General features: G+C 35.8%; 1 protein-coding gene across 1 annotated transcript in view; it reads right to left on the bottom strand.

Moving 5' to 3' along the window:
- The window catches only part of LOC105553836 (protein eyes shut homolog), a 443,064-nt gene that overhangs the window by 59,961 nt on the left and 368,667 nt on the right, over nucleotides 1-14,436 (bottom strand). Inside the window, exons 6-7 of the mRNA XM_011999994.1 lie at nucleotides 8,292-8,485; nucleotides 5,629-5,756 (exon numbers count right to left, since the gene is read on the bottom strand). Coding sequence (XP_011855384.1) covers nucleotides 5,629-5,756; nucleotides 8,292-8,485 — 322 coding nt within the window. The remainder of the gene's footprint in view (nucleotides 1-5,628; nucleotides 5,757-8,291; nucleotides 8,486-14,436) is intronic.

The following is a 14,436-nucleotide window of genomic DNA, read 5'->3' as shown; positions in this document are numbered from 1 at the left end:
TCCAGCAAGAGCTGAAGCAGGGCGAGGCATCACCCTGTCTCTTATACACATCTAGATGTGTATAAGAGACAGCATCTCACTAGGGAGTGCCGGACAATTGGCGCTGGTCAGCTGGTGCAGCCCGACCAGGGAGCTGAAGCAGGGCGAGGCATCACCTCACCTGGGAAGTGCAAGGGGGAAGGGAATCCCTTTTCCTAGCCAAGGGAAACTGAGACACACAACACCTAGAAAAATGGGTAACTCCAACCCTAATACTGCGCTTTACAAAGGGTCTTAGCAAAGGGCACACCAGGAGATTATATCCCACACCTGCCCCGGAGGGTCCCACGCCCATGGAGCCTCCCTCATTGCTAGCACAGCCGTCTGAGATCTAACTGCAAGGCAGCAGCGAGGCTGGGAGAGGGGCGCCTGCCATTGCTGAGGCTTAAGAAGGTAAACAAAGCTGCCATCCAAAGGAACGCAGCTGACAGGCCTTGCCATCTCTGTGAACTCCTAGATTTTGAAGACAAAATTTATTCTTTTACTCCTCTTAGCTTGAGTAAGGCTTTGGACAATTGATAAATGTTAGAAAAAACTGAAAAGGGAGATATCTGACTCCCAGCTAAAAAGGACATACGTGGACTTTGAAATTTAAGGTATTTGTAATTTAAGTTCATAATCATTTTCATCCAAATTACTATATAATGCAAGACTTTTTAGTAAACAACATATTTATTGGAAAAATTTCTTATTCCCAACTCATTTCTTACTATGTGAATAGGAGCATAAAAAAATACTTATCTACAAAATAGTAAGCTATTTATCACAAATTACTAGCCAGAAAACACTGCTTAGATTATATAATATTAATTCATTTGGATTTTGGATTGTGCGTCAGTTTCTAAAACAGACAGGCATAAAGGCAGTATAAAATGTTCAGCCACCACAATATAGACATTATTATTTGAAAACAACTCAGCCTTTAATTTGGGGATATTTATTAATATCTAAGTATTTATTTTGATCATACAAAGAGTAAATATGTATTTCTCCATGTTAGGATACACTGCCATAATGTATTCCTTTTAAATAATCAAATATTGATGATATTTGATTAGATATTTAGTGGTACTTATTTAGACATAAATATTACTTGAAATTATACTGGGGGGTGCACCCAAGATGGCCGAATAGGAATAGCTCAGGCCTGCAGCTCCCAGCGTGAGCAACCCAGAAGACGGGCGATTTCTGCATTTTCAACTGAGGTACTGGGTCCATCTCACTGGGGCGTGTAGGACAGTTGGCGCTGGTCCACGAGTGCAGCCCGTCCAGCAAGAGCTGAAGCAGGGCGAGGCATCACCTCACCTGGGAAGCATGAGGGAGAAGGGAATTCCTTTTCCTAGCCAAAGGAAATTGAGACACACAACACCTGGAAAATCGGGTAACTCCCACCCTAATACTGCACTTTACCAAGAGTCTTAGCAAATGGCATACCAGGAGATTATATCCCACACCTGGCCCAGAGGGTCCCATGCCCACGGAGCCTCCCTCATTGCTAGCACAGCAGTCTGAGATCTGACTGTAAGGTGGCAGTGAAGCTGGGGGAGGGGTGCCCACCATTGCTGGGCTTAAGTAGGTAAACAAAGCCTCCAGGAAGCTCGAACTGGGTGGAGCCCACCACAGCTCAAGGAGGCCGGCCTGCCTCTGTAGACTCCTCCTCTGGGGACTGGGCATAGCTAAACAAAAAGCCACAGAAACCTTGGCAGAGGTAAATGCCCCTGTCTGACAGCTTTGAAGAGAGCAGTGGATCTCCCAGCACGGAGGCTGAGATCTGAGAACGGACAGACTGCATGCTCAAGCGGGTCCCTGACCCCTGAGTAGCCTGACTGGGAGACCTCCCCTACTAGGTGGAGACTAACACCTCACACCTCACACCTCACACAGTGGGGTACACCCCTGACACGAAGCTTCCAGAGCCAGAATCAGACAGCAACATTGGCTGCTCAGCAATATTCTATCTTCTGCAGCCTCCGCTGCTGATACCCAGGCAAACAGGGTCTGGAGTGGACCTCAAGCAAACTCCAACAGATCTACAGCTGAGGGTCCTGACTATTAGAAGGAAATCTAACAAACAGAAAGGACACCCACACCAAAACCCCATCAGTGCCTCACCATCATCAAAGACCAAAGGTAGATAAAAACCACAAAGATGGGGAAAAAGCAGTGCAGAAAAACTGGAAATTCAAAAAATCAGAGGGCATTTCCCGCTCCAAAGGAACGCAGCTCATCGCCAGCAACAGAACAAAGCAGAACGGAGAATGACTTTGACGAGTTGAGAGAAGAAGGCTTCAGTCGATCAAACTTCTCAGAGCTAAAGGAGGAACTACGTAACCAGTGCAAATAAACTAAAAACCTTGAAAAAAGAATGGATGAATGGATAACTAGAGTAATCAATGCAGAGAAGACCTTAAAAGAACTGATAGAGATGAAAACCATAACATTAACACGAGAACTACGTGACAAGTGCACAAGCTTCTGTAGCCAACTCAATTAACTGGAAGAAAGAGTATCAGCGATTGAAGATCAAATGAACGAAATGAAGTGAGTAGAGAAGCGTGGAGAAAAAAGAGTAAAAAGAAATACAAAAATGAACAAAACACATTCTTCTTGAATATCTTACAGTAGAGTAGGTTTTTCTAGTAATTCAAAATCATTTTCATAAAGTAGTCAGCAATATTACAAAAATATTTGATTTTCTTTTAATAGATAACTAATAATTTAGTGCACAACAAAACTACTTGTATGGCTAAAGATTAACCATTTACAATATGTGAGTAATCTAACTTAGTGGTTTGTAAAGAATTTCAGCATATTTACATGGAAAGTTTTCAGTTATAAATAACATAATCCTAACTCAAACAGACTAAACCAATGCAGGGAATTATTGGCTCATATTGTTAAACTGTCTATAGGCAGTTCTTTCTTCATAAAGAAATTGATCATTGTTCTGGCTCTGTTTTTAATCCTTTCAGATGTATATCTGTTTTGGCTTTGTCTCCTTGCTGAACTTCATGGTTGCAAAATGACCTCCAGTTGCACAATTACATGCTGCAACACAGTTTCTTAGTGTCACTGTAGAGTGTGACTTTCATTTCCCTTTAAAACCTCTAGTAGGAGTTTCATTGTTAATCTTAAGTGCAGACTTTCTTCCAAATGGTTAAAGTATCAACTTGCAAAAGTGCCAAATATACCTTGAAAAAATTTACCTTCTAGGGCCAAACAAGCAAGTAGGGGGTGAAAAAGTTATCTCACTTTTGTAGATGGAGAGCAGTAATGCTAGAGAAGAGTTAGAGGAATTATCTAGGAATTCCTAGTATTTGGATGGCTAAACCACCACCCAAATACTGGTCAACTATCCTTTTTTAAATATTTGTTGCATTTTTTGTAATTGTTGTATTTCACAAACTCCATATTATTTTCAAATTATTATCCAAAGTATTACATAAACAATCAAATCATTCTTCTGTAATTTAAGAGAGTCGCCAAAATTGTATTCAATCTGTCTGATACTTCCAAGACATCAATTATTCCTTTTCCTTTCCTATCAGGCTCTACTTGTGTGCTACCTGCTCCCAGCTTTGCCACTTTTGAGACTTTACAACTCTTTCTGCTCATAATAATATTTTTATGCTAACTTCCCATAGACACCTAAAGCTTTCAGTCTTCTAGGTGGTAAGGAATTTTCTGATTTTTAACTACAGGAGAAAATTAATTTCTTTCTAACTGTATTGCTTTAAGTTACTAGGTACCAAATAAAAATTTCCATAACCAATGTTTCACTATCTTTCTCAAGGAGGTAATTCTGCTTCAGTTTCTCTCTCATCTACCCATATAAATTTTGATCAATAGCATATATTCAGGTAGGAAACTAATATCATCATAATCACTCTATTCTTCTCCTTTCCACATTTGACTCCTTTTCACCTTAACACATATTTTTTCTCCCAAATTCAGAAGAGCAAAACTTCAGTAGAAAAGAATAGTTAAACTAGGTGGAAGGTATAAGACAATTTCCCACATTGATGCTGTTTAAGGCCAAGCTCATCTTGACTAACAGTTCTCAAAGTATGGCGTCTCTAGATCAGGAGCATCAGCATCACTTACGACTTTGTTGGAAAGGTACATTTGCAATCCTCATTTCAGACCTATTAAATTATAAACACTAGAGACAAGGAACAACCATTGGTACTTTAGCTCTTCAAGAAGTTCTAATTTCAAAGTGTTAGAGTCACTGACCTCAGAAAACATACCTCATAAGTTAGTAACACACAGATAAATCCTTAACATAAAAGCATTGAAGTCAAGTCGTTTTTATTTATTATTATATTCACTAATATTCTTTGACTCATATGAGAACAGAAAAATAGATTTCAGGATTAATTTCCTGTCATTATTTTTCAACTTCACACTTAATTAATATTTATTATATCTCAATTATTTCACCTGAGCCAGAGTTAGCAATTTTCTTTCTAATCAGTCAGTTTTATGTTTGTAGAGATGTGTCTGTTTTTTTTTTTTTTTTTTAAGTTGATCACTTTTCTAAGTACATTCACTAATATACTAGCATATTAAGGCATAGAAATAGACTTGTAAATTAAAAGTAAATGTTTTTAAAGGGATAGCATTTAGGTTTACTGATGAATTAATACACGATTGAAGGTATGCAAAAATTTGACCGAATGGGTTAGAGTTTTCAGTATCTTGATATAATGATGAGGTTTATTGTCATTTCTTTTGAAAAAGTCACATTTCAAAAGGTTTAATAAAAAAAACCTTTAAATTTGGATTCCTTTGAAATAGATTAAAGTATTGTACAGTGTGAAGTGGATGCATATTCTAAGTTTCTTTTCAGTGTGTTCCAAGGCTATTCTGTACCCCACATGTTAATTTTCTGCTTTTATGAATTATTCTAAAATTTTGAGGCTACTTACTGCTTTTCAATAATGCCCAACAGAATTTACTTTAAGCAGCCAGATAAAAGTCAAGCAAGTGTGAAGGGTACAAATTGTATTTCTTAATGATGTGAGAAAATGTCTATAAAGCTATTTAAAATTGACTAAATTATATGCCCAGATATTTAGGTCACTTCTGCCATTTATAAATGAGTAATCTGTGGAAAATTATTACTTAAAGAAATAATGAATTCCTAAAAGTCTGCCTAAAGACCCTAACTAATATCTATCTGCTGAGGTCTGTGAAATACAGGAAGAAATAGTTATTCTATTATTTTAAAATATTTCAACACTATGTGTATAATAGAAATAATGCTATGGAGACATACATCTCTCTTTTCTTTCTAGACCTTCAATTATTATTTGGTTATATTAAAACCTCCATTATGAAACAAAGTATTTGTTTTATAACCGTACACCTAAATTAGGCTTGATAATTTTGCAAATATTCATTTTAAATTAATACCATAACAATTAACCCAAAACATGGAACAAAATTTTACTTTAAATTAAAATAGAATATTATATATAATTAAGTAAAAGTTAGGGTTAAAACCAGAACATCATTATATTTTTATTCACATGATTTAAAAATCCATATATTTTATATTAAAAATAAACAGAAAATTAATTATACCTGCAAAGATAATCTTTTTCACATTTCTTAAATGTAGCATTATTCTTCAAAGGAAATGACTCATATGATGTTTGAATGCTCTTACAAAGCAAATCTGTAAATATTGGTGAACAGATGCACATAACATCCTACGAAAGATGAGAAAGCATTTTTACAAAGTAGTTTGGATATTTTAAAGGTAATGAATGGGTTCTTACCTGGAGAAGGGCTAAAACTATTTTCATGAACTTGGAGTAGAAATTATCTGTCAACATTGTGGCAGATTCTATTTTCCAAAATGTCACAACACCTTCTCCCATCTCACACAGTCTTCCTGCTATGTGAAATCAAAACTCCTCTATTATGAGTCAGGTTCTACATTCCCTTCCTCTTGAACATAAGCAGGATTGTGACCACGGATAAAAGGATGCTTTAAACGCCATATAGGTTCTATTTAATTATCTTAGGGTTCTTGCTCTTTGAACCCAGCCACCATGCTCTCAGGAAGTGTAGGCCACATGGAGAAATCATGTTTAGGGTTGTGGCTAATAGGCCCAGTTGTGGGCCAAGCTAACAGCCAACATTAACTACCAAACATGTGAATAAGAGAACTTTCAAGATGAAGTCCAAGTCTAGACACTTTCTGATGGCAACCTCAGAGGGACTCTAAAAAACATCTTAGCTGGGACAAGTCAGTTCACAGTATCATAAGAGATAATAATGAAATAATTATTTTAAGCCACCAAGTTTTGGGTTGACTATGCATAGAAAATAAACCATTGGCACCTGAAACAAGTCCATGCATCCATGGGCAGGTATAATAAAACAAAATTAAATTTGCTGGGCAAAAGTTAATTTCACCTGCATTCAAGATACACTCTAGTCATCATATTTCTTCCTCTTGCTGCCCTCCTTATTTTTCCTCTCTTTTTTCTTTATTATTATTATCATCAACATCATCATCATTACCATCATTTTCATTATCATATTTATCTGAACAACAAGATTTATTAAGTGATTCCAAGGTGAAAAGCCCAGATACTTAAAATTGATTATTTTGCTTTTTTCTGATGGAATCTAATAAAAATTTATTTAATTTAACTCAAAACTAACATTGAAAGAGGTATATAGCTTGCCCAAGCTCATACATGGCAGCAATACAAATGATAAAATGTACAATATTCCAAGTAATTTACCTACAAAATAATTCTTCTAAATGTAATAATGAATAATAGAGAAGGAAAATAGAATTAAAGTACTTCTATGAATTAATAGTTAAGCATACATCCATTAAAAGTCACGTCTTAAGATTCTTTTAACTAGTAAAGTTAAAGAATGTGTTCAATTGTTCATTATTTTCAAGTTTAAAAGCAAAATATTTTAAATGATACTATTAATAGTTCTTCATAGATTATTGTACTAGTTTTTTATTTATATAACAACTTTTTATTTATATAGCAAATTATTACAAACTTAGTAGCTTAAAGCAGCAACAACAACAACAACAAAAAATCATTTTCTTAGAGTTCCAGAGGTCATAAGTCTGAAAAGTTTCAGAAGGCTAAAACCAAGATGTCTGCTGTGTCCCTTCTGTAGGCTCTGCAGGAAAATGTTCCCCTCACTTTTCCAGCTTATTCTAGAAGCTGCATTCAATTTTTTTTTTTTTTTTTTTATGGTCCCTTCCTCCATGTTTAAAACCAGCCTCATTACATCATCGAATCTCCCTTTGACTCTGATTCTTCCATCTCTCTCCTCTATTTTAAAGGACCCTTGTGATTACACTGGATCCACCCAAATAATCCAGGATAACATCAGCTGATTAGCAGCCTTTATTCCATCTGCAATCTTAATTTCCTCTTGCTGGGTAACATAGCACAGGCACATATTCCCAGGATTAATGCATAGACATGTTTATTCATTTTATTTTTATTTTATTTTTTGGTGCAGGATGAGGGGCATAGTCTGCCTACTACAATAATAGTTTCCTTGATTTTTAGAAGAAGCATGTATTATTGCTCTTTGCCCCTGTATCTCCAAATATTTGGGTCTAGTATATTGTACATTGGTAACAAATCTTTGCGCATGGTAGAAGTAATTTCAGGTGGAGTAAAAAATGTTCTTCTATAAGCTTTCATCTGTATATTATGTTCTATATAATTTAACTAATTCTTCTCAGCAAAAGTTCAGCAATTTTTTTTGATAAAATAGACAGTTCTCCAGGGGAAAAAAATTCTTTTCAGAGTGTTAGTAACAAAACGTTCAGGAGGTTGGAAAAATAAACTCTTAAATTTCTTTAAAGAGTTAATGATAAATATGAGTCTAAATTGAAAGACAGTAATTTGTGAGAACTGCTAACAAAATATTTCCTACTCTTATTTATTCAAATGTTAAATTGAAAAGTTAAAGTATAACAATATTGAATAACTAAAAGATGAACAAAATGCAGTAAGTAAAAATGAAAAGTATACAAATTTATATTCTTTTAAAAGGCAGAATACCGATGGAAGAGCAAATTTTTTCCTATATCAATAGGAAAAACTAAAATAAGTAGATTATTCTTGCTTTTCTGAGTTTAACAATTAAACTACCTTATTGAAAATTCTAATTATTTATTCTTTTCAAATTGCTTGGTAATAGTAAAAAAAATTTGAAACCACTCACTTGTATGTTAGATTGAGACTTACATTTGATATTTTGATGCCGTCGGTACCATTCTCACACAGTATTAATGAACATTCACTGACATCAGTTTCACCATTTTGGCTGGAAGATCCTTTTGGGCATTCATAAGTGTAAGCAGAGCTGCTATTTGGGCAAATTCCTCTTTTCCAACAGAGCAGAGAAACACAAGGTTTTGTTGACACCTCACAGAATGGACCTTAAAAAATCACACACAAGAAAGACATAAAAGAAAAGGAAGGAAGGAAAGAAGAAATGAACATAGGTATGTAGCAAAACATTCTAGAAAATTTCTCTAGAGTTCATGAAATATTTTTCTTTAACAAATTTATTGCAGTGTAAGTTATATATTATAAAATTCATTCACTGCAATTCTACAATTCAATAAATTTTGCAAATGTATAGAGCTACTCAAGCATCATCAGAATGCAGTTTTAGCAAAATTCCATTACCCAGAGAAGAGCTCTGTTGTTGTCAATCTTTGTACCCAAACCCACTTCCAGGCATTTCATTAGAAAGGTGTGATGGAGTATGTGGTCTTTTGTGATTGACTTCTTTTGCATAGCATTTTTTAAAAAGAATTTTCATGTTGTATCATGTATGAGTAGTTGGTACTTTATATTGCTAAAGAATAATTCACAATATACACAACATTTTGTTAATCCATTCATCCTTCAGTGGACATCTGTTTTCAATTTTTGGTTCCTATGAATCATGAATTCATATACAATTATTTGAGGGAATAGATATTTTCATATTTCTTGAAAAGATTCCCAGGAGTGGAATTGCTGGATTTTATGGAATATTCATGTTTAACATTTTAGGAAACTGCTAACCTGTTTTCCAAACTAGCTGTGCCATATTAACATTCTCATCAGCAATGTGTCAGATTTATGTTTCTCCACATTCTTGCCAAGATTTGATATTGTCTGTTTTCTTTATTGTAGTCATTCTAGTGAATGTACAATTGTATCTCACTGTGGCTTCAATTTGCATTCACTAATGACTAATTATTTTGAGCATCTTCTGGTATGTGTATTAATCATGTGTGTATCTTCAAAAATGACATGTCTATTTAAATCTATTAACTATTTTTAAATTGAGCTATCAGCTTTCTTATGATTGAGAACATTCTTTGAGTGGGTTCTTTGTATATACTGAATAAAAGTCCTTTATGATATACGTAACTTGAAAGTATTTTCTCCTTGCCTTGGCTTTCCATTTTCTCACTTGTTGACATTTGGATAGCAAAAGTTTTTATTGAATGAAACCCAATTTTATTAACTTTTCCTTTATTTAATTAAGTCCATTTTGTCATTTTTATATCATATCTTTTGGTGTCATATAATTGGTGTCTAATAATATTTTGCCTAACCCAAGGTCATGAAGACATTTTAATATATTTTATAATTTCAACTCCTCTGTTTAGATTCCTAATCCATTTGATTTATTTTTTATATGGTGTGGGATAATTATTTAGATTATGTGGTTCACATATACACATAGAATTGTTATGACACTTTTTTTCTTTTAAGACTGTCCTTTCCTCATTTGTTTATTTGTTTAGCGACTGTTAAAACTGACCTATGATAAATATGAAAGTTGATTTCTGGCATATCAATTATTTTTTCCTGATTTATATGCCTTTTTATGTGCAATAACCCACTGACCAGAAAAACACATAATGCATATAGCTATATGGTAGGTTTTGAAATTGGGTAGTCATTCAACCTTTCCTTCTTTTTTTCCAAAAATCATTTTAGCTATGCTATGGATTCTTTTTGTAGCTTCCTATAAATTTTTCTATGAGCTTGTCAATGTCTACACAAAGCCTGCTGGAATATTATTAGGAATTTTATTAAATCAATAGATAAAATTGGGAAAAATTTCCATCCTGACAAGATTGAATTACAATCAATGAATATGCAATGTATCTCCATCTTTTTTACTATTCTTGCAATTTTCTCAACATTGTTGCATAGCTTTAAGTTAAAGTCTTGCATTTATTTGTTAAATTCATATCTAAGCATTTTGATGGTCTTGTAACTAGAATTGCTTTCTTAATTTTATTTTTGAATTTTATTTTTATTTATTTATTTTTTTCAGTCAGAGTCTCACTGTGTTACCCAGGCTGGAGTGCAGTGGCGCGATCTCAGCTCACCACAACCTCAGCCTTCTGCATTCAAGTGATTCTCCTGCCTCAGTCTCCCAAGTAGCTGGGACCACAGGCATGCACCACCATGCCTGGCTAATTTTTGTATTTTTAGTAGAGATGGGGTTTCCCTATGTTGGCCAGGCTGGTCTCGAACTCCTGACCTTGTGATCTGCCCGCCTCGGCCTCCCAAAGTGCTGGGATTACAGGTGTGAGCCACCACACCCAGCCTTGAAATATTGTTTTTAATATATAGAGAAAGGCAAATGACTTGTGTATATTAGCTTGTAATGTGAAAACTTTATAAATCCGGTTACTAGGGGGATTCCTTAGGATTTTCTACATATTAGATTATGTAATTTGTGAATAAAGACAGTTTTACTGCTTTCCTTTCAACCAATATGTCCGTGTGTGTGTGTGTGTGTGTGTGTGTGTTTGTGTCTAACAAATAGCCTGGAACCTCCTATGTTCCAGTGTTAAATAGAAATGGTGAAAGTAGATATCATTGTCTTGTTTCCTAATTCTTCGGAGAAAGAGAAAAGCTGTCATCCTGACACCTTTAGGATGATGTTCCCTAGACATTTGTCATAGACGCTTTTCATCAGGCTGAAAGATTGTTTTTCTATTTCTAATTTGTTGAGAGTTTTTATAATGAACAGGTGTTAGATTTTGTGATATGCTTTTCCTGCAACTATTGTGATGATTATGTAGGCTTTGTCCTTTATTATATTAATATGGTATATTACATTAATTGACTTTCAGATATCAAAATTATCTTAAATCCCGGGAAAAAATTGTACTTTATCAGGATAGAAAAATATTTTTATATGTGATTGGATTCAATTTTCTCATATTTCGGCTGAGATTTTCTATCTTTATTCATAAGCGATATTGGTCTTTAGTTTTCTTGTGGCAGCTTTGTCTGTGGTTTTGGTATGAGGGTAATACTGGCCTGATACCATGACTTCAGAAGTGTTCCTTTCTCTTCTCTTTTTCCTTTTCTCTTCTTTTAAGAGATTAGTGCCAGTTGATGAGAATTGGTACTAATCTCTTAAATATCTGGCAGGCCTATATGAATTTTCCATTTCTCCTTTAGGCATTTTTAGTAATTTACATATATTTAAGAATTTATTTATTTCATCTAAGTCGTCACATTTGTTGGCCTAATGTTGTTCACGTTATTTCCTTATAATCTTTTAAATTTTGAGTGGTCATTAATGAGTCCTCACTTTCAATGCTTGTTTTATTTACCTGTGTCTTTCCTTGTATTTTTTCTTTGTTCATTCCGACTAAAGATTTGTCCATTTTGTTTTCCTCAAAAATCAATTTTTTGTTTCATTGATTTTCTCTAAGAAGTTTTAATGATTTCTGTACAAATCTGACTGTTCTCTTTCGTTTGTATGCTTTTCATTTAATGTGTTCTTTTTTCCATTTATTTAAGGCTGAAGCTTAAAATATTGATTTGAGAGTTCTTTTTCTGGTGTAGAAACTTGGGACTATAAGCACTGTTATAAGTGCTTAGGCACAGTATAAGCACTGTTTTAGCTAAGCACTGTTTTAGTTACATTTCATGACTTTTCATATGGTTCCATATTATTCTTTTTCTTCTTTGTTTTTTGAGACGGAGTCTGGCTCTGTCGCCCAGGCTGGAGTGCAGTGGCTGGATCTCAGCTCACTGCAAGCTCCGCCTCCCGGGTTTACGCCATTCTCCTGCCTCAGCCTCCCGAGTAGCTGGGACTACAGGCGCCCGCCACCTCGCCCAGCTAGTTTTTTGTATTTTTTAGTAGAGACGGGGTTTCACCGTGTTAGCCAGGATGGTCTCGATCTCCTGACCTTATGATCCACCCGTCTCGGCCTCCCAAAGTGCTGGGATTATAGGCTTGAGCCACCACGCCCGGCCTTCTTTTTCTTCTTTACTCTCAAGTTATTTCAGAAATTTGTTGTTTATAATAATTTCCAGATACGTTAAGATTTCTAGAAACAATTATGTTGTTGATTTCTATTTAGTTTTGTGAGGGTTGAGGAACATATATGATATTTTTTGCATTCCTTTAGATTTATTAAGACTAATTTTCTTGCCATACCTATGGGTTGATACACTATCTATCAACAGCACAGTTGTACAGTGAGGTTTGGCACTTGAAGGGATGTGAAAGCAAGTACCTCTTTAAACTTTATTTCCTTGGCAAGTCACTTGCCTCTCCCTAGTTCCTGCTCTACTAAGATCATGTGAATAGAGTTAGCAGACTAGTACTATTAAGGCCCAAGCCTGGAGTATCCACTGCAAATTTTATAGAACTCAGATCAGCATGTGTTTCACTTCACAGTTAAAATACACTTGTCAATCTGTTCAATCTGCTGTCATTAGGTACACCATAGTGGCATTAAAATGTAACCGCAGTAGTAGGCTGACAGGCCTTGCCATCTCTGTGAACTCCTAGATTTTGAAGACTAAATTTATTATTTTGCTCCTCCTAGCTTGAGTAAGGCTTTGGACAATTGATACGTGTAAGAAAAAACTGAAAAGGGAGATATCTGACTCCCAGCTAAAAAAGACATACGTGGACTTCGAAATTTAAGGTATTTGTAATTCAAGTTTATAATCATTTTCATCCAAATTACTATATAATGCAAGACTTTTTAGTAAACAACATATTTATTGGAAAAATTTCTTATACCCAACTCAATTATTACTATGTGAACAGGAGCATAAAGAAATACTTATCTACAAAATATTAAGTTATTTACAACAAATTACTAGCCAGAAAACACTGCTTAGATTATATAATATTAATTCATTTGGATTTTGGATTGCGTGTCAGTTTCTAAAACAGACAGGCATAAAGGCAGTATAAAATGTTTAGCCACCACAACATAGACATTATTATTTGAAAACTACTCAACCCTTAATTTGGGGATATTTATTAATATCTAAGTATTTATTTTGATCATACAAAGAGTAAATATGTATTTCTCCATGTTAGGATACACTGCCATAATGTATTCCTTTTAAATAATCAAATATTGATGATATTTGATTAGATATTTAGTGGTACTTAATTAGACATAAATATTACTTGAAATTATACTGGGTGGTGCACCCAAGATGACTGAATAGGAACAGCTCAGGCCGGTAGCTCCCAGCGTGAGCAACACAGAAGACGGGCGATTTCTGCATTTTCAACTGAGGTACCGGGTTCATCTCACTGGGGCGTGTCAGACAGTTGGCGCTGGTCCGCGGGTGCAGCCCATCCAGCAAGAACTGAAGTAGGGTGAGACATCACCTCACCTGGGAAGCACAAGGGAGAAGGGAATTCCTTTTCCTAGCCAAAGGAAATTGAGACACACAACACCTGGAAAATCAGGTAACTCCCACCCTAATACTGCACTTTACCAAGAGCCTTAGCAAACGGCACACCAGGAGATTATATCCCACACCTGGCCCAGAGGGTCCCATGCCCGCAGAGCCTCCCTCATTGCTAGCACAGCAGTCTGAGATCTGACTGTAAGGTGGCAGTGAGGCTGGGGGAAGGGTGCCCACCATTGCTGGGCTTAAGTAGGTAAACAAAGCCTCCAGGAAGCTCAAACTGGGTGGAGCCCACCACAGCTCAAGGAGACCAGCCTGCCTCTGTAGACTCCACCTTTGGGGATAAGGCATAGCTAACCAAAAAGCAGCAGAAACCTTGGCAGAGGTAAATGCCCCTGTCTGATAGCTTTGAAGAAAGCAGTGGATCTCCCAGCATGGAGGTTGAGATCTGAGAACGGACAGACTGCATGCTCAAGCAGGTCCCTGATCCCTGAGTAGCCTGACTGGGAGACATTCCCCACTAGGTGGAGACTGACACCTCACACCTCACACAGTGGGGTACACCCCTAAGACGAAGCTTCCAGAGCCAGAATCAGACAGCAACATTGGCTGCTCAGCAATATTCTATCTTCTGCAGCCTCCGCTGCTGATACCCAGGCAAACAGGGTCTGGAGTGGACCTCAAGCAAACT

This window comes from Mandrillus leucophaeus, unplaced genomic scaffold, assembly GCF_000951045.1.
Source record: "Mandrillus leucophaeus isolate KB7577 unplaced genomic scaffold, Mleu.le_1.0 Scaffold610, whole genome shotgun sequence".
Lineage (NCBI taxonomy): Eukaryota > Metazoa > Chordata > Mammalia > Primates > Cercopithecidae > Mandrillus > Mandrillus leucophaeus.
The sequence above is the reverse complement of the archived record's forward strand: the minus strand, read 5'-3'. Positions and strand labels throughout refer to the sequence as shown.